Source organism: Passer montanus, unplaced genomic scaffold, assembly GCF_014805655.1.
Source record: "Passer montanus isolate IOZ18808 unplaced genomic scaffold, ASM1480565v1 scaffold17, whole genome shotgun sequence".
NCBI classification, from domain to species: Eukaryota; Metazoa; Chordata; class Aves; order Passeriformes; family Passeridae; genus Passer; species Passer montanus.
The window spans coordinates 3,315,806-3,342,512 of NW_024364270.1; the positions used below are offsets into that span (position 1 = coordinate 3,315,806).

At 41.3% G+C, this 26,707-nt stretch overlaps 2 protein-coding genes across 2 annotated transcripts in view; one reads left to right on the top strand and one right to left on the bottom strand.

Moving 5' to 3' along the window:
* Nucleotides 1-618, bottom strand: part of LOC120499911 (serine/arginine repetitive matrix protein 3-like) — a 1,467-nt gene extending 849 nt beyond the window's left edge. Inside the window, exon 1 of the mRNA XM_039704192.1 lies at nucleotides 1-618. This exon is cut by the window's left edge and continues 1 nt beyond it. Within this exon, the coding sequence (XP_039560126.1) occupies nucleotides 1-407 (407 nt within the window). The 5' untranslated portion in view covers nucleotides 408-618.
* The window catches only part of TRHDE (thyrotropin releasing hormone degrading enzyme), a 206,084-nt gene continuing 179,820 nt past the window's right edge, over nucleotides 444-26,707 (top strand). The window contains exons 1-2 of the mRNA XM_039704191.1: nucleotides 444-1,282; nucleotides 6,763-7,036. Of these exons, the coding sequence (XP_039560125.1) occupies nucleotides 468-1,282; nucleotides 6,763-7,036 (1,089 nt within the window). The 5' untranslated portion in view covers nucleotides 444-467. The remainder of the gene's footprint in view (nucleotides 1,283-6,762; nucleotides 7,037-26,707) is intronic.

A 26,707-nucleotide genomic window follows, 5' to 3' on the forward strand; every position in this document is an offset into this window, starting at 1 on the left:
CCCCGGGGGCGCGCATGGCTCGGGCGCTGCCGGGGCCGGGCGAGGAGCCCGACCCCGGCCCCGGCGGCTCGGGACGCGGGGGAAAGAGAGCTCCCTGCGGACGGCGGCGCTAGCGGGGGGGCCGGGGCGGCAGAGCCCTCCCCCCTGGCGCCGAGGTGCGCTCGGCGGCATGTGCTGAAGTGCCCCGCAGAAGCCGCACAAGTTGCCTGCGCGCCGTGACCCGGCAGCCGGACGGCGGGGAGCGCCCGCCGCCTCTTGCCTGACCCGACCCGACCTCGTCCCGTTCCGCTCCCCGAGGGCTGCTCCCCCGCGGGGCTCCCGGCGGCCAGGGTGATGCGGCTCGTTGGGAAGTGAGAGACCGTGCGTCCCACGCGGGCCGAGGGCCCCCCTGCCTCGGAGTCTCCCATGCTTTCGGGGCCCCCTCGGGTGCCCGCGGCCCCGCGGGAGGCGGGGGCGGCGCTGCCGTGATGGCCCTGGAGGAGAAGCGGGAGAAGCGTCCGCCCGTCACCCCCATGATGATCGAAGAGGAGGCCGCCTTGCGGAACGGCAGCCGGGGGCTGCCGCCGGGACCCTGGGCCGACGCGGCGGGGCCGAGACCCCGCACCACGGAGCGGCACATCGCCGTGCACAAGCGCCTGGTGCTGGGCTTCGCTGTCTCCATCCTAGCGCTGCTGGCGGTGACCATGATCGCCGTGCTGCTCAGCGTCCGCTTCGAGGAGTGCGGCGCCGCCGCTGACGGTCCGCCGCGGGCCGGCGGCAACGGGAGCCTCTCGGGGGTAGCCCGGCAGCCGCCCGGTGCGGGGCAACCCCTCGACCGGCCGGAGGAGGAGGCGCGGGGCGGGGAAGCGGCGGAGGAAGAGGAGGAGGAGGAGGAGGAGGAGTGGCAGCCGCGGCGGGAGCTGCCGCCCTGGGCTCGGCCGCGGCTGCCGCGGCACCTGCGGCCGCTGCACTACAACCTGATGCTGAGCGCCTTCATGGAGAACTTCACCTTCAGCGGGGAGGTGAACGTGCAGCTGGAGGTGCGTAACGCCAGCCGCTACATCGTGCTGCACGCCCACCGCATGCACATCGAGGCGGTCCGCGTGGCCGAGGACAAGCTGGCCGGCGGTGTGCGGGTGGCCCGCACCTTCTTCTACCCCCAGACCCAGGTGTTCGTCGTGGTCCTCAACCGCAGCCTGGAGGTGCAGAGAAGTTACAACCTTAAGATCATCTACAACGCCCTCATCGAGAACGAGCTGCTGGGCTTCTTCCGCAGCTCCTACGTCCTCCACGGCGAGCGCAGGTAGCGGACGGGCCGCGTCGCCTCAAACCCAACTCGGTCCGAAGTTGGCGGCCCCCGCACCAACTTCGCGTAGGGCGGCGCTAGGACCCGGCGGCCGCGGCGCCGCCAGGCGGGTGATGCCGCGGGCTCCGCGCTGCCCGGCCCCGCTGCCGAAGGGTGCGGGGCTCGGCCGGCTGCCCGGGCAGGGGGCTACGGCGGGGGGAACGGCCGCCAAGGCCGGTGGCTGGTGAGCGCAGGCCAGGCCTCGCATCCCCCGCCCCCTCTCTCTGGTCATCTCCGCAGGGCTCGGCTGTCAGAGCGGAGATGCGGAGGTTCTCGGGGACGGCGAGCCTTTGCCCGCTCCAAGCGACCGGCCGGTGTTGTGAGACAGCCGTGAGAGCGGCTGGAGGGCGGCCGAGGCTGAGGGACTGCGCGGGGGCGGGCGGAGCTGCTGCGGGGCGGTGCGGGCCGGGGTTAGCCGGGGCCGGGGTTAGCGGGGGCCGCCGGCAGGTGAGCGGAGCGCCCCGCCTGCACGGCCTGCCTGCGCGGGAGGGCTGCGGGAGTGGCCGCGGGTCGGGAGATGCCCCAGCGCAGCTTGAGGACGGACGGTGGCAAGGAGCAAACTTGCAAGGGGGCCACCAGTGAAGCAGACCGTCCGCTAGGTCCTTGTCAGGGCAGAGGCTCCGTGTCTGTTTCACACCGTGTCTGTTTCACACGGCTGCCGTGTGCCCTCGTATGACAGAGCCTTGTCAAGTTACAAATAGCAGCGAGACTTCTGTTTTGTTTTGGTTTTTTTTTTTTTTTTTTTTTTCACACGGCTGCCGTGTGCCCTCGTATGACAGAGCCTTGTCAAGTTAGAAATAGCAGCGAGACTTGTGTTTTGCTTCTTTTCTGTTCGGCAAAGCAAAAACCATGGTGGGATGCGTTTTCACATGAGGTGAATAGGTTTACAGTACTGCTGGGTCGCGGCAGATTTACACCCTGTGACCCGGCAAACCTGATTCATTTGCGGGCAGAGCAAGATTCAGTCTTGTTCTGTGTTTACTCATGTAGTTAAAGCCCCTCGGGGCCTGGCCCGTGTTGCGGTAAGCAGGGTTACTGTGCAGGGCCCCGTTTAGGCAGTCACAGAGGCTTTCTTTTTAAAGAAGGTGTTTTCTAACTCCATTGAGGCTTTGTAATGGAAAAGAAAGGCAAGGGTGGACTTTTTGATAGTTCTGGCATGGTTTATAATTTTAGAATTGGATTCTTTTTAAGCTGTCCTTTCTTGAAATATCTGTGCAGTGACAGGTTTTCTTTGCCTGAATCTTACTGTTTTAGATTGTGGAAACAATCTAAGTGAAACAAAGATTTTATAGTTGGAAGAACTGGGCAAAAATATTAAGACATGAAAAGCATCCTCACCAACACAATTAAGTCAAAAGCCCTTTTGTTAAAACATATTTTCATTACTATGATTACTGACAATTTTCAAAAGCCTGATATTAGAACCGCAAGCAGGATCGAAATTAAGTTTTTGCAATTTGTCATCAGAGTGAAATAAAAAGGAAATTTGAAAAAGCACAGTTGTAAGAAAAGATGTGGATAAAATGCCTTTTGTCACGGTTGACTGAATGGTTGGGGTAATAGAGAGTTCTTACAGACCTGTATTGAAATGGGCAAATCAGAAAACAAAATACTGTTAACAGCAGGGGGTATGATTCACTTTACAAATCTGAGAAGTTATTTAAGCAGTTATTATTCTCATGTACTTTGACTTTGTGTAGGAATAATTGAACTGTCAAATAGGTGTGGCAGTGACATTTCTCCAGAGCTGCTGTACTACACTTTGATACTGATCCCCAAGTTGAGATTTAGAAACCATCACCCACAAAAAAAAGGTCTGTTCACTGTTTCAGTCATCAGGACAGTTTAAGACACAGAGTGGAAGGTGATGGTAAAATGTTTTTTGCAGTACTCTGTGTGTAACTTTTCAGATATAAATTACTTTGTTTTCAATACACTTAAGTATAGTCATGGGCAAAATACTTACCTTATGTAAGGTAGCATTGCTGTATTGAAATCAGTGTCATGTTCTTCCTTTACACCAGCTCACTTACATTTCTTTCAGTAAAACATTTTTATAACTGTAGTCATTGCATGGTTGTAGTTTCAGGTGTTAAATAGAAAAAGTCTTTTTCTGTCACAAGGTTAATGACTCACTGTAGTATAAAGTGAATAATACCCATTCCAAACCAGGGAACTTTTTTTGGTCAGAGAGTGCTTTTACAGTAACAGTTTGCATTCTGATTAATAACCCATTTTTAAATATGTTACATATAACTGTTTTTGGTCCTCAAACACAGACAGCTTCTGTTAATGATAGACAGACTTGCATGCTCTGGGAGACCTTGCTGTTCCAGCAGGGCTTTGATTTTTTGACATCTTTATATTCAGTTAAAGTATATCAGCCTCATTGGCGTAGTACTTGCTGTAAAAGGGTCCAAACCATCATTTTTCACTTCTGTTGTACATGAAGAGCAAATAACTCTGGTGTGAGGCATCACAAACTAATATTTTCACTTTATGATTTTTTCCCCTAAAGTTAGTTTCTCTGGCCTTCTCAGGTCAACATTGTAAATCAGCCTGAAATGTAAAAGCTATGATATTTATTTTCTGACTGAAATCTTTCCTACTCTACTTGAAATGTAAAATGCAAGTGATATGCTACAAATCTACTTTGCATTATGTGCTAGAATTTACTGACATTAATCAACAAAAATATAATACAGCACTACTGTAGGAAGATGCAGGTATAATATAATGAACATTAAAGTTTGGCATAAGTGAAAAAGAAAAAAAATTCTTATATCACACAGAGAAAACAAAGACATATTCTTTAATCTTGTAACAACTCAGAAGTCAAAATAGGTTATTGAGGAAACACATCTTCCTTTAATACACAAGATGGAATTAAAACACCTTCAAGTTACTGCCATGGGTATTCTGAGAAGACAGACTGTGAGCCTGTCATTCCCTCAAGTACAACCTTTTGTGGTGATATTTTTGGGAACAGGAGGTAAAAGTGTTGGTACCCAGAGAGGGTGTAAAGGGAAGGATGAAATAGTCAAACTGCCCTTCACTTTTGGCATGCTGTAGAAGTCTGCTTGTTTTACTTGAGCACAGAGTGAAATAGATAAACAATGTTTTGAGTTTAGCTTGTTTGTTTTCTTTAAATAGTTAGGGTTTTTTTTAACAGTTTTAAGATTTTGTTTGTTTTGCTTTATGGCACAGCCAGCAAATCGATGTTTGATAGTAATGCACATGTTCTAGATATTACTATTATTGGTAGTTGGTGTATTTTTAGTATGAAGTATTGACTGCCCTGTGTTTGCCCAGTTATGTCTATGTGGATATATCTATCTCTGAAAACACAGAAGATGAAGAGTTTACCAGGGTTTATTAGCCTGGTGAAGGGATTGTGTCAGTGGCCTAATATATATTAAAAGATGACTGATAAGATCTCTGGGATGTGGGGTGAATATGTGGAGAGGGGACAAGGGAAAGCTTCCTTATTTAGAGGGGATCACAGTACAGCCACTCTTTCCTAAGTACATGTTTACATGTGTGTCGGAGCTCATTAAAATCGTTCATTGCAGAGGAAAGTTCATCATTCTTGCTTTGTTAATAACTCACCAGTACAGTTTTCCATGCTCACTTGAAGCTTCTGTTGATGTCTGTATCTGTTTAGAGTGTGCCTAGAATGCAGAATCAGGTCCACTTGAAATACTTTGCATATAAATTAAGTTGCTTTGCTTCATTTAATTGTCTGATTTGGCTTTGTTGCAGTAGTGCAAATCCACTGATATGGGAGTTTTTTGGATTAACGGGGATATCTGGTACCAACTTTTTACCTTAGATTCAGCAATCTTATCCAAAATGCTGGTTTTAGTAATCTGTGTTTTGTAATGAGGCAAGAAAAATGTGAATTAGCCAAAAAAGGCTTTTTATTTTAGAAAGAAGACCAGTGGTAACTGCTTGAGTGGTGGAAAATTTTTTCAAGTCTAAAAAAAGTTACCCTTATTGAAAATGTATATCTAGTTCTATGAAGTGCTATAGCATGAAGAAGGTGTAACATTTCAATTAAATTATTTCTTCATTGCCTCCAAAATATGTGTGAAACCCAAAAAAGTTTTAGAAAAAGTTAATTACATACTTCTGTTTCCCTGTGGGGAACCTATGTTTTTGCTCTGTTAATGTTAGAGTATCATATTGCAGGTTAATGGTTATATACTGATTAATAATAGGTGCCACCATTTTCATTATGTCAAAGCTGTCCACCCATCCTTTTCCCTCAGAGGAATAACAGATGATTAGTCAGCCTCTACAGTGTTGATAAATGTTTGCCTGGTATTTAAAATTGCACAGTTATTTTCACAGATGAAACCTTGGAAGGTGAGACAGGAATCAAAAAGCCTACATACATGCTACCTTCACATTTACCTGGCTGGCCCATGGTAATTTTCTCATTCTACATGCCTGCAGAAAATACTCTTACCAAACTCCATAATTCAGCCTTTTAAGTTTAGCTTCTTGTTTCTGCAAAAAGATCATGAGCTTTCTCCAAATGTGTAAGTACATGTTTCCATCCAGAAAGCTTGCTATTCTGTATCTGGATCAAAATGTATTTAGTTCCAAAGAAAATAGTTACAACTTGACAAGTTTTATTGTCAAGCTAAAGCCTTCCCATTCTTCCCATAGGTGCTTAGTAAATATCTTTACCTCCTTCAGAGATCTTTCCAAAATTTGACCCATTAACTGAGAACATGGATTTGCTTTCTATAAAATACACCAGAAAACAAAAGCACATGTAGAAGAATAGTGAAATACTTTGTGCTGTTTTAATAATTTGCTTGCATTTGTGATTCTGCAAAGCTCACAGAATGGTTTTTTTGGAGGTGCACAGACACAGCAGTGCTATTTAGTACTGTGTCCCAGACCTGCATGCAGCTGGTAGAGAAGTAATCAGCTGTGGAAAACAATGACCCTCCTGAGTGCGCTGTGTGACCGTAAGTTCTCGTGCCCAAAGAAAGGTAAAGCGCCCTGTCAGTGTCTCAGGGCAGAGTGAATTCCCTGAAGGCTCTTAAATCCTGGTTTGAACTGAGTGTGCTTGTTTTACATTGTGTAACCAACAGTGGCTTGCTTTTTTCCTCACATACTGATGAATAATATTGTGAGAACCTGAAGTTTGATGCAAGGCAAGGGTTGATTTCTTTAGTGTTAGTGTGGTGTCTACAAATTTGTAGGAAATTTGTAGACCGTTAATTTCTATCTACTGCATTGCAGTAGGGGTAGAAGAAAATGATCAGGCAGTGTTCAAACACCATATATTTTGTGTATTATAGTTGTAATTATTTCCTTCTTTAAACCACAATGGTCAAGCAGTGTCTGATTTGGTATGTCTGTAAATCAAGTGCTAGGCACAGTTAGTAATCTTTTTGTATTTTTGTTTTCTGCTTTTCTAGGTTTCTTGGTGTTACGCAGTTTTCTCCTACTCATGCCAGAAAAGCCTTTCCTTGCTTTGACGAGCCCATCTACAAGGCCACATTCAAAATCAGCATCAGACATCAAGCGACTTACTTATCTTTGTCCAACATGCCAGTTGAAACTTCTGTTTTTGAAGAAGATGGGTGGGTTACAGATCACTTTTCACAGACCCCTCTCATGTCCACCTATTACCTGGCTTGGGCAGTGTGCAATTTTACATACCGGGAAACTGTCACCAAGAGTGGAGTAGTTGTAAGTATTTCTAATGTACCAAAAACATTTCAATATTTTAAAAACCCTCACTTTTTGTAAAGGAATTGTACCATCAAATTCTTAAAATATTTTCTTGATTAATATTTTAAAAATTTGCTGGTCTATTTAATGATTGATTGGGACCCTTCCTGGTGGTTTGTCTAATATTTTTAGTTTGTCTTGTGCCTTTTGTAAATGGTTAGCTTAGTAGGTGTGGTTATCTGATGAAATTTTAAACTTTTAAATATGCTGTTAAACTACACTTTGGTTTTCTTGTGAAGTTTTTTCTTGTTTTTCCTGTAGCCTTTTCATTACTAATTTTCATGAGATTATTAAAGTGGTAATACTGGTAAGGCTTCCAGTCTCCTTCCTCTGTACTGACACGTCCCTTGGTGTGCTGTATGCTAGTTTAGGAGGCTGGTATAGTAATTTCTCTCTTAGATCTTTTGCTCAGGAGCGGGACTTTGCAAACTGTCCAGTTCCTCAGGCTGATGGAAACCCTAAGTTTCTGAAGGTGTTTTTTGCAAATAGGGCATGATTCCAGGAGTTATGCCTTGAAAAAAAAATAACAAGAGAAAAAATCCTTTATTTATTTATGTCAGTTTTGGTTTTATGTACAAATATCAAGCTCAGAACTGTATAACAAACCAAAACATACATGCGAAATGCTGTCAGGTTAATAGAATATTTTACAGGACTGTCATCTTGATTTTTCAGGTGAACATAGAGAGAAAGCCTTCCTACTTAGTTACTGTGAATAACAAAACAGAGCCAGTTCTGGAAGTAGAGGTCTAGACAGCAGTTTGAGCTGTGAGCCTAAGCAAAGGAGTGTTCACCTTATACTTCAGCAAATGCTGTATGATTTTGTGCTGTAGCCTGGGGGCTTGAGGAAGGGCTGCAGAGTGTTCATATCAGGAAATATCTCCTTAAGCACTTGGTGCCAGCCTGAGCACTGTGCTGCAATGGAAGGAGCTGATCCACCTTCTCTGAGCCAAAGGTGTTCTTGGCCTTCCTTGTGCCAGCCGTCAGCTCTGTACAGCCATATGATCTGGCTGAAAACTGACCTGAAAAATAACTGAAAATGTGCTAAGTTTTCAGCCAAAACAGTTGATTGATCTGACTTTTTGTGCTGATGCCAGGGTCCTAGCATGGATTCGAGGCTGTGCTGATGGAAGGTAGACCCAGGAAGCACTGGCATATCTCATTTAGGCTGTCCTGAATGGATCGACAAATGGGTCTTGGTTTTGTTATTGGAACAGTTGGGTGGGACACTGGGGGCTTTTCTTCAGTCCTTTTCTGCCATGACCAGCAGACTGTAGACTGTGACAGTACTCTCTGGCATCATACAAGGAAGGAATTATGACTAGGAAGTGGTTCTCCTGAGGTGCTTTAACCTATAATGATATGGAAACTGATGAGACTTATGTAATAGTCATAGGATCATAGAACAGTTTGGGTTTGAAGGGACCAAAAGACCATAAAGACCATCTAGTTCTGAACCCCCCTGCCACAGGCAAGCACACCTTCCACTAGACCAGTTCGCTCAAAAACCACATCCAACCTGGCCTTGAGCACTTCCAGGGATGGGTCATCCACAGCTTTTCTGGGCAACCTGTTGCAGTATCTCACCGCCCTCAGAGCAAAGAATTTCTTCATAACACCTGATCTAAACCTGCCTCCTTTTGTTTTGAAACTGTTACTCCTTGTCCTGTCACTGCTGTTGGCATAAGCAAATATTTGAAAGGTGGGGGATGGAACTCAGGACCATCAATTTGAAACACACTGTAGTATTGTTTAGCGCTCATATCCTGTAGACTTTTGCTGCTTGAATATATTTGATGCCTTGAAAACAGAGGCACACTTATGTCTTGTAGACAACAATTGATAGGTTTCTGCTGTTCTTGTGTTGTTTTTTTTTTTTTCCAAACTGTTCTCAAGGCTTTCGATTTACCTGGAATCTGAACAGAAAATCCAGGTATTCTTTTGTTAGGAATTTTTGCTTTCTAGAGCCTTATAGTTATGCTTGAGTCTATTGGTTCAGCACGTGTAGGAGATATGTATGTATATCCCACCAGCTTGACAGTACCACTGGACAGAACTTTGCCAACAATTATGAAAATTAATAGGTTAATCTTCGTGAAAACTTGGAGACCAAAATCCTACATAAATTTAGATAATCTGTTATCCTATAAAATTGTTTGGTTAGTCTAGAGCTAGCTCTTGTTTTTTCATAAAGCCCTTTTCACAGAGGTATATTAACACCCAGGAATACTGAAATAGTTTGCACTGGGTTATTGGTTAAATATATCTTGCTATTTTTCAGTTCTGTTTGGGATCTGATCATCTTTTATCATGGTTCAATTTTGTTGAAAGAGTGTGTTTTAAGGTATGTACTCACGGCAAGTACTTCAGTTCAGAGCTGCATTCTTTCAGATGAATTGCTGAGGTAATCCATCTTTTTGAGTCTCTTATATTGCAATGCCAGGAGTTCATGGACGCTACTGAGTGCATTTGAAATCATTGGAATCCTTGCACATGGAATTTCAAATTTCTTAGTTTCCTTCAAAGCCATTTTTTACTAAAATACAGTTACCCCCACCTCCATGGCAGTTAAATGTATAATAAAAGCAAGTTTGCTTCTAAAAATGAATGGATTTTAATGAAAATTACCCAAACCTTCGTCTGAAACATCTTGATAGGTGGTTTCTTATATTGGTGAATCTTCATTTTAATGTGTATTATATTTGTTAGTAGACACCTAAAAGACTCCATCTTGCATATACTTCTGCTTTTGTTTTGGCAGGTCTATGAACCTCGTTTTAGTTCACAAAACATTTTGGAGGGAGTAGGCTGTCCTTTCAAGTTTTGACAGCATACTAATGATTATAATCTCACTTCTCTTCCATGTGACCAATATTAATATAAAGTACTGTGGTCAAAGATAGATAAACTCTGAGGAATAGAACTAGCTATGAGATGAAAAGCAGATTTCCTCAAAATTGCTTAAATGTTAATGTTTCATTTTTTCTCGAAGAATGCGACTGACCTCAAAATTAGTTTAAATTTAAACATGACATTCAATACAAGTCAAGTTTTTAATAGAAACTGCCTTTTGGAAAGCTTAGGTAGCCAATCAAAACACTTATGTGGCTATAGCATATATAATTCTTGTATGAAGATGTTATATATTCCATACACTAAAATTAATTGGCAAAAGGGAATTAAGACAAGCAGTTATTTTTTAGGAGCATCCTATAGTGGATGTGAATCATTATCACATGCATAACTCTTTAGTCCATGTGGGTCTGTTCCAAATCCCTTCCAGATTAGGTAATTTAAAAGCAGACTTGACTTTTTATATATATTACAGGTATATAATATGTTGTTCAGATTCAGCTGGGATTACAGAAGATCACTGCAACTGCCTTTGTCTTTAGGCAGGGACTTTGTAAAGGACAGTGGTGCAGTCATCTGTGCTGCTATGGACTAGGGAGCAGTGTAATTCTACCAGGGTGATGCCTGAGGTAATGTTGTTTGAGGGAGGAGGGGTGCCCTTGCAAGCAGGCTTAGCTGATCAGTGCATGGCTCTAGCAGTTGTACCAGCTGCAGCTGGGGAAAATCATGGGATCTGTATACTGTCATATTTTCACAGTACAATAATCCAGAAAACGCCACTTACCTCCACATGCTTGCTGTCTTATTTTACGTCTCCTAATCATGCATCATACGTTCTTTGTTAAAGAACTTACTCTTAAAATAAAAGCAAAATATTGCTGGTTACATTGTATTGTCTGTCACGTCACCTCTGTGTCTCTTTCCTTCATTGGTGTCTTTATTTGTGTTTTCAATCCACCAGGCCTTTTCCAATTATTGTTGCTTTATTTTTTCCCCTGCTTGGATTAGTGCTTCTGTTCTCCAAACCCTCTGTTTCTCATTCCTTTGTCAGGTGAACATGGAAAACTCGCCATTTCCTGCATGGCTGTTCAGTGTCTGATAAGTTAATTCATTTTTTCCCCTGTAAATTCTTTTTTTTGAATTAGTGGAAGGAGGGACCACATAATGTATCAGTGGAGATGAATGTATGGCTGGAAAAGATGTTTCTAGGAGATTTATCTTCTCCTATTCTTCCTTTTTGCTGTGGTTGGGATGTGGAGATAGGTATGGAAATAAAATGCCAGCTGGCAACACTAAAGTGTTTCTCTTGTCAGGGGGAGTATCTGCTAAAAACAGAAAGAAGTGAAGTCAGGAGGAATTGTGGGTGCAGGGGTTAAAGAGACAAGTGCAGGCAGTACCAGAGCAGATGGGAATGAGCAGCTGTGAAAGAAAGTGGCTATCTAGCTGTGTGGTGGTGAGTGGGAGGAGAATGCTGAAGGAAGACAGTACCCAAAGAAGAATTTTGCGTGTTTCACTTTTCCTACCCCTGCCTCTATTCCAAAATGGTGGCTGCACATTTTGCAGGACTGGCATTGTGTGCCTGACCATAGCTGGGTCTGCTGCTCAGGGTAGGACCTCCACTGTCTGACTGAACCATGTGCATTCCATTTTGAAGAGACCTTTATGACCAGGTGTCTTTGTGTCTTCGTTTCAGCTGTATTAAATGTTATTGTAGTGCCATCAATGCTAGCAATGTCATAATACAAAGACATTAAGGCTAAGAAAGATCTTATGATAAGAATTATACCAGAATAAAGTCAACCTTTATTGCACTGCTTTTGTTTTGATATTGCTTTGTCCAAGATGTAATTAATGTTCACAAGCTCTACAGTACATTTAAGTCTTACTCTGGCCAATGAGGAGGAACTCTAATAATCTGTCTAAAGGAAAGTAAGATAATTAGTGTTTCTGTAGTGCTTTCTGGCTTGCATAGAGCCTGTATAAAGGTCCTGGCATTGAATTCTCTCAGGCATGTGCCTGGGGGGCTCACTCAGTTTGGCTTAATATAACTAAAAAGATCTAGTGGTTTCAAAAATGGGATTCATGTAGTAATATTTGCTTGATTCTACACTGTGAAAAATTATTTTTGTCCAGGAAGAGCTAGTGAACAGTCACATAAGCAGATTTAGGTCAGGATTGGTCCATGTCCAGCAGCTTATGTTTGTTTAGTTCCAGCATGGGACTGTGGTTTTATTAATGTTCTTGTAAGACAAGATGTCTGGATATAGTACAGTGCTTTCAGCTGGACAGCTGTGTTGGGCATTCCCTTACCTGAAGTATGGTGAACAGTCTGAGGAGACTAAAGAACTGACTTTCAGTAATAGTCTAATAAAAAGAAAAAAACCCCATGTTGATCAGCAGAATAACTTTTTTCCCAGTGAGTTTTGTCATTTGCTAATCGCTAGAAAAAACTGAAAAGATCAGTCTTGTTTAAAATAACTCTGCAATTTGGCCAGTAGCTTTTATAACATTATTTTGTATTTGAAAAATGTGTTAATATTTTTATCTAATAGCAAGAATGACTTCAAGACCAGGCAATTTCTGTCAGCTAATGACTACCTGGGTTAAAGACCTGAGACTCTTCCTTAGGCCCTCTCTTCAGCTGATGGCAGTAACTGCCAGCAAAGTCTCTTCATCAGCTGTTATTTATTCATCAGTATTTAAGCAATTAAACATGAGATAGTTCTTTGTGGGTGAGCATATTGGTTACAGCAGAATGGTTATGCTATCAAAAGTGGAATGTGTCTTCAATTAAAATTTTCTTCCTCTGCAGCCTGAATTAAAGTCCAGCTCCAGAGTTGGGCTCTACTTTTGAAGCCCTGCAAGTAACTTTTGTTAGCCCATCACTTACCACTGGGAGGCCACACGTTTATCTGATAAACAGGTAACAGCTAACACAGGAAGCATCAGGCATGTTTCTGAAGCCTGGTACGATGCAGAATTGTAATATTTAATCTTTATATGTCTGTGAATCTTAAAATGATGCACATTAGTTTTTGATTTTATTACTAATGTCCAACACTTGTTGTCTTCAGAACAGCTTTCATCAAACAATTAAAAAATAAAATGCATTTTAGAAAGAGTGTTCTGGGAAGTGTGCAGTTATGTTGAGCTAGAAAGGCACACATGGATATAGATAGGTATGTTTGTGCTTTCTTTTGCGAGTTTGAAATTTTCTCTGTAGTAACAATAGGCTGATTCTGCAAGTATCTCTTACTCAGTTCAGTGCTTATTAGTGTGAATTACTTCAAGTGGGAAGCTGTATTATAATATAATAGGAATACAAAGAAATTTTAGCTTTTTCAGATTCACTGCATCAATATTTGTTTACCCATTCGGTTTCAGATTTGTATATTGAAAATAACTTCTAGTTTATTAATTTTTAAATAATGTAGCTACAAAACATGCTACAAACAAAAACTTATGTGATCAGCAACCATGCTAAACTGAATATGCCAGAGAATTTGTTAAAAACATAAATTGCAAACTTGCAATCCATTGTTATTGATTTCTGGTTGAATTTGCAAGTCGAATGCACTAGGAGAACACTGTACATTTATTGTGCTTACTCCTTTAAAAATTGCTTTCTGTCAGCACTTGTAGTACATGCTGTATTTAAATGTGATATTTGTTTTACTAATGTCAATGCCCAGGTACACTCTGCAAATAATGCTATTCAATTGAAAGCGTCGAGTTTGGAAGCATTGTTTTGTTTTGTTTTAGGCTAGGAAGATCACTTGTCAGTATCTGGGGCAGTGGTGTACTTCGTATATAATAGCAAGAAGACTGTCAAAAGGCACAAATAATTTTCTTAATTTGTGGCTATTTTGTAGGTTTATGTCTTGCTTGCAATTACAGTGAGAAAGAAGAGGCAGCACATGATTCCTGGCCTGATGGTTGTCAGAACAGCTTCTTAATTGTAATTCTGTACATTTAAGAGCAGTTCAGCCTGTAGCACTTCATCTGGGGTCTCTGCTGGCTAATGAAAGCAAAGAAAGGTCTGAGTCTTAGTGTTTCCCACTCTTTCCCTGCCATTTGCCCAGAGGAGAGTAGTGTGAAGTGCCTGCAGTTCCTCCTGCTTCCCACCTTACACCTTACAAGCAAAGAAAGGATGGAGTTGTAAGAGAAGACTTCCCTTTCATGTACTAATCAACATATGCTTAGTAGTATGTGCTGTGGCAATGCAACTCATAGTCAAAACTGAACACTCAAGCTGCACTCTGCTGTGTTGTTTCATGCCTCCTTATGCTTCTTATGTTGTGCTGTCATATTTTATTTCATTAACTTACTCGTGTGTACTTAGCATCAACATGAATATTGCTCTCTGACATCCAAGGAAGTAGCAAGAGTCTATTAGTGTCTTTCTGTAAGAGTCGTGCTCTTGCTATAAAAGCAAAAGTGATGTGCCAAATAATCTGTAGGAGGTATCTCCCTCCAGAACAACGTAAAGGTGAACACATTCCTGCACCAGCCTGAACATCTGTCAGTCATGCCAGTGCTTTCCTGTGTACCTACTGTAGTAACTGTGCTCTATGCAGTGAAAATGGATTACAGACTTAGCTGACATCTAGTTGAGTGACAGATAGAGTATTTGTTGATGGAGGAGAGTGATGTGTGCTTTTATTTATTTATAGACCAGTGTCTCCTCCAGGGTTTAGGTAAATTGTAATTGTATTTTTCTTAGAAGAACGAGAAACTTAGCCTGTTTGTTCACAGTTTTTATAGTCAGTGGTGAGAAAGTAACCTCTTATTTTGGGGATTCATGCCTGTTGCCAGTCCGGGCTTCCTTTTTGAAGACAGAGAGTCAGGTGTCTGTAATTTTCACCTTTTAGGCTTGCCTTGACCTGTTGTTTTTGTGTTAGAAAATCTGCACAAATGCCACCTTATTTTTTGCCTTTGTCCCAGTATTTTTTGCTGCCTGAAGGTTTATGGTATTTACCTCTATTTTTGCTAGCAGAATACCTAGTCAATTGGATCTTCTTCTAAGGTATCGTAGGGTTGACAGAACTCTTGCTCTTCTGGTGGGATGCTTTCACACTTCGGGTACCTTTTTTGAAAGCTTTTTTTAATCAGGTGCTGGAGTGGAATGAGATGCTGGAGAGCAGTGCTGCAGAAAGTGACTTTGGGATCCTGGTCGATGGCAAGTTGAACATAGGTCAGCAGTGCCCTGGCAGCCAGGAGGGCCAGCCCTGTCGTGGGCATCAGGCTGGGCAAGGGAGGGGATTGTTCCACTGCGCTCTGCACTGGGGCAGCCTCACCTTGAATGCTGGGGGCAGGTTTGGGTGCCACAATATAAAAAAATACGAAACTATTAGTGTCCAAAGAAGAGCCATGAGGGTGGTGAGGGGCCTTGAGGGGAAGCCTCGTGAGGAGTGGCTGAGGTCACTTTGTGTGTTCAGCCTGGAGGGGATGAGGGGAGCCTTCATTGTGCCTTCAACATTCTCATGAGGGGAAGCAGAAGGGCAGGTACTGATCTCTTCACTCTTGTGACCAGTGACAGGGCTTGAGGAAATGCCATGAAGCTGAGTCAGGGAAATTTAGGCTGGATATCAGGAAAAGGTTTTTCCCCTGGAGTGTGTTTGAATATAGGAACAGGCTCCCCCGGGTCAAAGCACCAAACCTGTCAGAGAGTTCAAGAAGCATTTGGACAATCCTTTCAGGCACATGGAGTGATTCTTGGAGATGGTGCTGTGCAGGGCCAGGAGTAGAACTTGATGATCCTGATGGATCCCTTCCAACTCAGCATATTCTGTGAATATGTAAATGTGCTTTTCCAGGATCTAGCCTCCATGGCTTCACATATGCTTTCCTGCTATTCTCCAGGGCCAGGGGTGCTGTTTGCAGAGGGCAAACTGCTGCAGTGGAAATAGTGAGGCTGATTGACTGCCTTGTAGGCAGCGCTCTCATTCTCAAGTTATTCCAGCTCATAGTGGTTGCTGTGGCTGTCCAACTGCTTGAGCTCTGCACGTGGCCCCGTCCCCTGGCATGCCTCTCATGCACTTGGGTGGGGACAGGTGCCAGAGAACCAGCTCTGTTGGCCTGGTTCCACTGAATGGTACCCCTAGGAGATCCTCTGCTGCTCCTGCCTGGCAGCTTTCTGGCTGCTGCACGCTGTTGAGACCTAGCAAGAGCAGTTAGAAATGAGAACTGAACATGTTATCTTTATATTTGGAACAGCATAATTTGAAAGCAGATTATGATTCTCTTTGAAGGGTAAATGACCTAAAGTTTATTAAAAAGTTATTCCACAGTGGATTATCATGAAAAATGTTTAGCAATGTATTTTGTTTCACAGCATGCAGTGGCGCTGTGTGGCAATGTGGGACAGAACAAAAAGACTAATGCTTTATTTATTTGAAATGACTGGGTGGGGGAGAGGATAAGAAGCAAAAGGTGCTTATTAGCATTTACCACTGGGGGTACCCACACTTTTTTCCCCTCTCACCTCCCTTTTCCCGAGCGTGGTGATAGTTTGGTAGTCACAGCAGCATGGAACATCAATTAAGAGTTCATATCCTCAGGATGGCAGGTAGTACCTCCGTTAATAAAGGTAAAAGGGAATAAAAGGTGGAGGAAATAAAAGGTGGAGGAGGAAGAAGGGAAATGGATTCCTATAGAATAATTTCAGAGAAAGTACACCTACTGAATCATTTGCATACCACATGTGTTTCTTGTAGGTCTTCAATCCCCTGGCTAAATAAATCACAGACCATTGTTGAACAATAAATAACATCATGCTGTGTTTTGTTTTACTGAAAAGTGTTCCTATATGTTTGAAATTTGATAATGTTGTTGTAAGTTCATTGTTGCACTTTAAATACCATGGGGAAAAGGGAAACTGATTTATACCTGATGAGAAAGTTTGATAGTTTTGTTTTTTTTGTCTGATACTTGGATGTCTGTTTTTTAGGTAGAAGCCCAAATCTGCATGTGGGAATGTCAGATGTCAGTGAGCGATAAGATGTACTGCTTCATTCAAAGTCATATATATGAATGCATGTGCATTCATAAATAGATTTTTGGCTACTGCTGCCCAGAGATGACATACATCAGTTTTTTTTTCCTCTCACAAGACTAGATGAATAATTCTTCTCATTCTTCTCTCAATTTCTTACTGAAATTCTACTAACAGGATTTGGGGGATGGAAAGGGAATGATGGCCAAACTTGCTTTTCTTCTTATTATTAATCTTTGCTTTTTATTCCTTAGCAATTCTGTATGTTTAAAATGTTATATAAGCAGTTAAAGTAAAAGAACAGAGTGATCACAGGGAATATCTGATTTATTTCAGTCCAGAGTACTTTTACTATACAACCTTTCTGCAATAAGCACCAGCAGAGGTAGTAGTAGCACTCTGCCCTTCTTTGGAAGTCTCCTATCATGCCATTCTCAGGTTCTATTCAATCTTTATTGTGATCTCTTGTTATAGCTGTAGAAAGCAGAGTGGTTGTTTGTACTTGTGCTCTATTTAACTTCCTCTGGGGCTGTTGAATGTTTATTCTTGAGCCAAGACCATTAGCTGAAGTGGAAATTTAGACAGTTAATATGAGCCATTCTAAAATAGCTTAGCAGTCACCTGCTGACCCTGATGATCACTTAAAAAAAAGGCTTTAATAGGCAGAGAATTAGGAAATAGACTGTATTAACTCTCCTACTTAAAAATATTACATCTGTTGTGGACAGCATAGCGATGAGTATATTGAAGTTAATAGGCCCCAAGAGAGCAGAAAGATTAATCCTTTGGGAATATGTATCTTTATGTATTTTTAGTTTTTAGAAGAAGGAGGGTTGAAACTTTTCATTTTGCCTCTGTGTTGCTTGGCTTGTGATGATCCACAGAAGACCTGTCATTCACAGTTGCTGAGGCAAGTGCTGTATAGTTTGTCTGCCAGGTGAGCTTATGTAACTTCTGTCCACAGGAAACATGTGAGGCATACAGAGGAGATTGGGTAGCAGTTTAGAGTTAAGATCCTAGTGCAAACCTCTTCAAAACAGTGGTGTGTAAAGCATAAAGAGGCTTGAAAACTGAAAGGGGATGAAGAAGGCCACCCCTCAGAAAACTCGGGACTCCTCACTATGAAAAAACTTTGAAATGCTGAACTAGCTTGGAACATGAGAGCTGCTTGAGCAGCAGAAAAAGTTCAGCAAAAGCATAATTTAGGTATGGAAATGAACATCAGTAATTTGCATGGTTACAATAGGGCGTATTATAACATTTGTCTTTACTACAAAATACTTTGATGAATCACGCATGACTAGAAATGATTATACTACCATGAAGTATTGTGAGGATAAAAAGGATCTCTGAATCATAGTGCAGCTGGTAGCGTAGAGTTGCCTGGCTTCACAGTTCTGTTATTCAGGGTTGATGGCTAAGAAGAAATATCCTGAGTGCTGTTTTGTATGTACATTTGTGCTTTAGCAGCATTTGAAGTATTTAAATACATTTAATTATACATTCTGTTCCGTAACTGATCTCATCAGTACAATGACACCGTGCATTACCTACATGAGGAAGTCCGGAGAAGAACAAAACTGATTTTCCAGCAGAATCTATTTGCTCCGAAAGATGCTTCCTCTCAAATGCAGACATGATTTACTGATGCTGGGATGTTTTCATTAAGTGGAGCTGTTGTTGTAATTACAATTACAAGTTGAAGTGCTTTTCCATATTTTTAGAGTTCTGTCACCTGAACTTGGACAAGCTCTGCTTTATCTAACATCTTCTAACCACAGATTTTAATATCCTTTTCTTGCTTTTTTGGTGAAAAAAGCAAGAAAGGGCTTCTAGTCACTTCAGGCTCACCATCTTTCAGGTCCGAAGAATTGTGTGTTTTCCATTCAGCAGACTAGGTTCAAGTAGTGCTGCTGAACCATAGTGCTGGTTTTTGGCTTTTCTCTACCTCTGTCGAGGTTGGGATTGAAGCTCTCGAGATGATATTTTGCGTTCAGGCTTAGATGTTTATTTTTTCTTGTATATATTACAGTCTCACTTTCAGTGAGTTCTGCAGTGTTTCACTAATAAGGTACAAAATGGCTACCTATCTTTCGTTACAAGGTCTTTTAAGGCTAACCTATCCAATTAAGAAAGGACACCTAAATTATTTTCACTTTTAACCCAATAGCTAACTAATCACTTGAAATCCGCAATGCAGACTTTTTTGTCCAATTACAAAATACCACGCAAACCCATGAAGAAGAAGAAAGAAGAAGGTAAAGAAGGACCAGTCTCCACCCTAAAACATCCATCTTGCTCTCTATATGTTACTATATCCTAAAACCTTAAACTCTTAAGTTTTCCACCCTGTGGTATTACTTCTGATCAGACTAGACACCTGTACATCCCAGTACTGTCAATCAATTTTGGAAGCCTTCTCCACGGCCTCAGGTCAAATGCAGTGCTCTCCTGGGAGTCAGAGTCTGTGAGCACGGTAAGTCTCAAATTCTCAGCATCTAGGACTCCAACACCACAGATTGCATTTCATCATTGTGAATAAAGCAGCATAGCTGAAAGCTACTACTGAACAGGAACAGGCTTGTGTTGTTCCTCTTGTCCTTTGCCTGCACACTTTGCTGTATCATTTCTGTCAAATCTAGTGATCTGTGGTTGGACAGTGAGCCTACAATTGTCTAATGGAAAACTAAAAAAATTTAATGACCTTTTGACTGAACCATCTCATCCAATATGTGGATAGTCTGTGAGTCTAATTTGAGAGAAGGAACTGCACAACTGTCCTTTTTACTGGTATGCTGTCATAAATGTGGAAAAAGAACAATATAAAACTCTATGAAGATATTTTGCCACTCTTGATGACTCGTGGAGGTGTCATTGAGAAATATGACTAACCATAACTCTCTAACTTTGTGAAGCATCCCTCTAACCATGAGTATTTCCCATCCAAGCTGTTGTCATTATTGCCCAGGTGGAAAAGTTAATGCCAGTGTTTGGTATGTGTGAATTACAAACAAGCTCATTCAGAAGAGTGAGATGTTACCTTTCCTCTGTTTGTACCTCACCTTCCTGATTATTAAGAACCCGTTATCATTTATTTTCTGACGTCTAGCTGGGTTGGTTACTATATTGAGGGAAAATGTCCTGTTATCCACAAGGCAGAGGCACTGTTTAAAGGACCCACAGCCAGAGCTAGTCTTTGAGTCATGTTAGTTTACACTGAGATTTTTTTCCCCCAATATTTATTAAAAAAACACAACACAACTAATGTAAAAAGAGACACAGAAGAAAATATTTTGCTTTGTCCTGTATGGAGACCAGTTTAGAGAAGACAGTCAGTGGAGTATTACTCCTAAACTCTAGTTTGTTAGTGACCCTGACCTGGAGTTGTACATGGGCTGCTGGCTTAATAGCTGCTGAAGGGTCTGCTCTCTGTGAATGTGCATTATCTGGATTGGAAGCTGTTGCACTTCACACTCTGACAATCGGTGGCAGCAAGATCTGTATTTTACTTACATGTCTCATTTACTTAAATGCATTTATTCCACATTTTCATTGTCTTCTCTCTTTTTTTCCTGTGATGATCAATGACTGTTCTCACGTTGCTGTGTATCAGTCCTGAGTCTATAGATGGTTTAGGTGTCCTTTTTCAGAACTCAAAAGTACTTAATCTCTCTTTGCATGGGATTCACTTCCCATCTCTTTCTATTCTTATCACCGTTCTCTGTGCATTTTAAGTTCTATACTGTCTGTTTGAAACACTGAACGAGAGAGAGGGGTGGTGTAACAACTGCCTACAATGCTCACAGTTGATATGCTTGTGTTTGTTCTGTGCCATAATAATTTTTTTGGGTTTTTTCTTTCCTTAATCAGTTGTAACTTTGTGTTTGCCTGTTGAATATCTTTTGAGTACTGAGCTGACATTTTCAGAGAGATGGTCACAGACATTCCCAAGAATTCTTCCCTGAGCTATAGCTAATGTAGACTACAAATGTCTATGCATAGTCAGGGTTATGTTTTTCTGTTTACATGTCTTTGCACTTACTGATGTTAAATTTCTTCCACTGGTTTACCAACCAGCCACTTGCTGTCACGAGATTCACCTGCAGCATTTTGTACATATGACTGTTCTGAATAATTCTGTATATACTGAATGCTTTTCTTGTTATTTGTCCACATCGGTTCTGGACACATTTCTTATTGCTTATCTCTGCTGGTGTGGCAGGATTCATGACACTCAGAAGAGTTCATGACTGACAAGATGATGGCAGTTGCCTGTTCTTTTTTATGGCAGGGAACTTGTGTGGAAGGTAACTAAAATCTCTTGCTGAAAAACATGCTGGTAGTGCAATAATATACATGCCTAATCAGGTGAATAGAGAATATAAAGGTGGTTGTTGTTAGAAGTCATGGGTAGTTACAGTTCAGATTACTGCTATGTGAGAAATCTGATAACATTAGCAGTGGCAGTTGTTGTGCTGAGATTGACCAACATCTTCAGCTCTTCTGAGTGCATTTTAGCCAGGATATCTGTTCAGGAATATTCTGAATCCTTCTTTAGGTTCTGTTAACTCTGTTGAACAGACTGGCTTTGCCTGACAGCAGAGGTACAGATACCATCTTGTGTGCAGACATGAACAGCGTAGAGACCTTTGGGATCTGAAGTGCAACTGAAGTGTCTGCTTTGTCAAGCATCAGCTATAGAGTTTCGACTGTAATTCTGTTTGAACAAATTTTCATTCCACTTTATTTCAAGAGGGATGTATTGTCTCTCATGACATTAAATACTTAGGTTTTGTTTTGGTGAGAAACACAATTACAGCAGTCCTGATTCAGTAGTAACAAACCAATAATGGCAAGTTCAGCTGGTGAGTTGATAGTTGTCAGTTGTATGCGCATCGCTGGTGAGATGTTAACACGTAAAGGATAAGTACCATATATCTAGGAAGATTTTTTCTTTATATTGCCATTTCTCTTGATTTTTATGGAATGCTAGTAATCTAAAAGTATAACAAGTTGAATGCAAAAAAAAAGTCATAGCTCTGGTATGTGGAAAACTGCTTTTCTTTTTTTTCTTCTTGTTTTTTTATTTGTTTCATTATTTGTTTAAATGTCCAAGGCTACAGTGACAGGAATATAATTTCTGTTTTTAATGGGAAAGATATTAGAACCATGAGTGAAATATCATTCATTGTTTGAAAGTCTGTCTGTTCTAGAGAAGGACCGCCAGTGAAGTATTTAACTAATCTTTATATACCCGGACAATGCCAAATATACAGCTTCTTTGGAAACCCCAAAATGGAAAAAGTTGGACCTTCCATACCTGAACTTTTAATCTGAAAGAGGTTGTCTGTGGCTTTGTACCATTTTCTGCTCATCAGCATTCAGCAACCCTGCAGGATAGAGGAAAAGTACAGAAGCATACGGAAAAGATAAAAGGAGACTGGGAGCAGAAAAGATAAATGACTTTGCCGTCAGTGCAGTATAATGAAAATCAAATCACTGCTTGGCAACACACAATTGCCTGGTATGGCTAACCCCAGTCAGTGTTTTAAATAAAGTACATGCCTTTTGTATTTTATTCTTGTATTTATATAAAGAAAAATTACTTTGTTATTAGTTGATTGCAGGGGAAATAGATGTCCTGATTCTGTAAAATCCTAAGAATGAGTGTGACTTACATGTTTAGTGCCTCTTTAGATATTGGCTTTACCTTGGCAACAATGAAATTCCATTACTGGCAAAGTCCGTTTCAGCCATTCTTGCATTGTTTTGGGAGGGTATAAAAAGGATTCTGCATATAGGATACATTAATCTTAAAAGTGTAAAGGAATTATTTGTTTGATAATGCATACAAAGGATATTCAGGAGTTAATGAGCTGCTAGGTTCTGTTTTACTGTGCTCACCGCTGCTCACAATCCTTGCTGGCCTGGCAGGCATTGGCTGGATAGGATTGTCCAGTGTGGCTCCTTTCTGTAGACTCAGTGTTGCTGAGCTGCCATCTGCCACCAGCTTGGTCAACACTGTTGATGGTAATGACTGGAGTTGATGATTCCCAGTGGGACCAACCAACCATGCTCTATGATTTTATACCTTTGTGTTGGTACTTTCTTCTTGAATCCTTGACCTAATGATGGTATCTCAATAATCTTAAAGTCTGTAACTTTCTGTACTGACAACAGTCTGTAACTGTTACCTCCTTCCAGACTTCCTTTCAACTCTCTTTCTGTAGTTACACAGCTAGGCAATACCAGAAATGGACCTGGGCGTGCAGGCAGCTGAACCTCTGGGTGGTGAAAGCAGAGCTACCACTTAGGGTTATAGACTGTAGTGGTGGCATTTACATGACAAAGTTACATTGCAAGTGAAAGTAGTAGTAGTAGTAAAAAAAAGTAATTTTTGAAAACTTACCAATTTCATTTTGTCAAAAGAAATAATAAAAGTGAATTTTTTGTTTTGTTTCCAAATAAAATGTTTCAAGTTAGTATGCATTAGCACAGTGCTGTATTGTTTGTGGTAAACTCACAATGGAAACAGAATTCATTTGAGAATATGCCTACATTGGAATCAAAACACAAAAAGAAATCCACAACAACTCTGAAAGACTTCTGCAAACTTGCATTTTGTTCCCGATTGGGTCTGACAATGTATTTTTAATGAAGTCTTGAACATCTGCAAACTGTTTGCAAGCTAGAATTTTCTTCTTGAATTCCACAGCTGACTGTGGAATCACAGGCTGTGTAATCATGGATGCTATGTCTCCACAGTACCTATTTGCAATATAGTAATATAATAATCATAATAATAGCAACAATGAAATCCCTTTCCTCCCAGTTAAAATTCAACATTCTGGATAGCATTTCATATTAGTATAATGTGCTGTTGGTTGTTTATGATGACTCAAAATTACTGCAAATGCCCTCTAAACACCTTGTACTGCTGAAAATACATTTGTTTTCTGGGTTGTTCTTCTCCAGCTTCTTCATTTCAGTAAATGAATCTCAGAATCCACAAGTGTACAGGAGACTTCTGAACCAGAGCTCTCTTTCTTTTCAGATTACAATATAAATTACAATATAGAAACCTATTGGGAACTCTGGTTTTGTGTCCACAGAATGATCTTAATTTCTTGCTAACTCTTATCAAAGGAATTAAATGAGTCAGAAGTGTTCACAGGGTGTTATTATTTCATCCATTTCTTAACTTTCTAAATATTTGTGTTAATATTGATTGTTGTAAGTTTTAAATCCTTGAATATGTTCATATGAATGCAGAACAATATGCACCTAGGAAAGCTGCTGTCATGTAAACTAGCAGGGCTTGGTAACATACCCACTAAGGTCAGGTCTAGAAATACCACTGATTTAATTGGAGAGACTGTATAATTGTGACAATGCTGTGTAATGTGGGACTAAACGCACTGCAGATCAGCTCCTAAGACATTGCAGTGCTCAATGCAGACAAACCCTTAAATTTGTATTTTCTCTCAGTTTTCTTCTGAAGCTGCAGGACCAAAATGGCAGGAAGGGCTATCACATTTTTTTGATTGCTATGCTTACTGGCTTTCTTATGTGAATAACGTTGTAAATTGATCTGTTTCCATAATTGCCAAGCCTTCAGTGACCTAGGAGTTGGAGTGTGTTCCAAAATATCTGTTCTTCCCTCAGTGTGATGAAGATGCTTTGGTTTTTATGAGCTCAGAGGCCACCACCTATTAAACTGTTTTTTTTTTTTTTTTTTTAACATTCATAGAGCTTTCAGGATGCCTATTGCTGAAGAGTCTGAAAGGCCTTTAGCTGTCTCAGCACAAATGGCAGTAAAAATCAACATTCGAACAAGAGTAATTTCTCAGTCTTGAGTGTGCTTTGCAGAATGTGCATCTGTGAAATTTGGGTCAGAGAAGATCATTGGCATGGCCTTGGCTGCTGCTTAAGGGTCTTTGTTACAGTGTCCAGATACAGAAAGTAATGGAGAAGAGTGTGGAGAATCGTGGCTCTTCAGTTAACTTGCAGCTATTTCACAGCCCATACTTGACCCCATTCCTGTGTTGGCGTAAAATGAATGAAGCTCATCTGCTCTTTTTAGGGAGAGATGAGTAATTCTCAGTGGAGTACAGTGCAAGTACAAGCATGAGGATTCCTTAATGGGATCTAGAATGGAAAGTGGGACAGCATTGTCAGCAGAGCATCGTGTCCCAGGTCATTTGCTGTGGTGCAAGTCAAGATTTATTAGCTCAGACACAGCTCTGCCTGTGCCATACACCTGTTTCTGAGCAGTGCTGGATTGTAGGGCACAGCGATGCTGGTGTGCCTGCCAGCTCCTTTGTGCCATGCTCTGCTGTTGAGAGGAGCTCTCCTCACGAACAAGGTCAGTTGAAGCTGCTGAAGTTGCTATCATCTTTGTGTGTCTTCTCCTTCAAAAACTTGCCATTTTATAAGCTCACCACCTAGAGGCCTGCAGTGATGTTGTGGTTAGTTAGGTTTCTTTTTTTGTGAGTGAATCAGACCCTTTCATTTTATCAGGGAAAAAAAAAAGGGGAAGTTTTCTAATAACCGTTTAACATAATCTGTCACTACTGACCTTTCTTATTTTTTTTTCATGAACAAGGTAAAATGCAGTAAAAGTCAGGAGACCTGTATGGATTTGTAGATGTAATGCATGGAGGTGCATGGGCTGGGTAGCATTTGGGAGGCCCTGAAGTATAGCAGCTAAAGTTAGCTGTCTCATAGCCTTAATCCCTTGGGTTGGGTTAGTGAGATTGACTGGTCCTTGAACCAGGGAACATTTTAAGCTTTGGCCTTCCATTTAAGAATGAGTCAGTCAGCACTGTGAGCAGGCAATCCAGCAGCAATACTTCTCCCTGGGATTTCTTTCTTACTCCCTCATCTTTTTTTCCCCCTTGCTCTGCCTAATAGAAAATGGCAACTTTGAACACTCTCATGGGAAAAGTATAGTAGATATTTTAGAGGCAGTAGCCTCTGCTTGAGAGCTTTAGGCAAAACTGGCAGCAGAATATTAGTAAATTATATTTATGCAAATGTTTTTCATAGAAGCTTCTGGTAGCAGTTTCCTTCACTTTGTAGACTGATCTGAAGACTCTCAAATTTTTATAGTTTAATTTTCTCAGCCTAGCACCTCTGGTCTGCTTTTGTTCTTAGTAGTCTTTTACATGTGATGTTAGTGACTGTTTGTTTCTTATGGAAATCAGATTTTCAAGCTCAGGGATTCCAGTCCTCACTGATACCTTTTTGCATATATTAAGAGTACATGGACTGCGGGACAGGTCTTGTCTTTCATTGTCCTGCCAACAACACTCAAACACCAGAAACTTTGGGGGAAAGGGCTATTTGATGTGCTGTTCTGATATGTTAAACTTAGAGGAGCCTTCCTTACAAGGTCCCATTTTATCCTTTCTAGTGCTTTTATCATATGGAAGCTTCCAAAAAATGTTGTATTTTTTTGGTGTCTGCTTGCTTAAGTGCACAAATGCTGTTGTTGCCCATGCACTGTTGATACTGCTGCAGTAATTGCTCGTAATGATTGTTAATCTGCACATCCTCTAGTTGTAGACATAGTTTATGCTGTGCGTAGAGATATGAGAGGAGCAAATAAAGGCTGCCATTTTAAAGGTTTAGCTTGCAGTGTGCAGTCAGGGTATGTCTCATGAGAGGAGATGCTATCTTAGACTCTAAGAAAGTGTTAAAAAGAGAGAGACTAATGAAGCTGTTATATTGATGTGAATGTCAGCTGGAAGCTAAGCAAGGGAATAGCATTCTTCATCAGC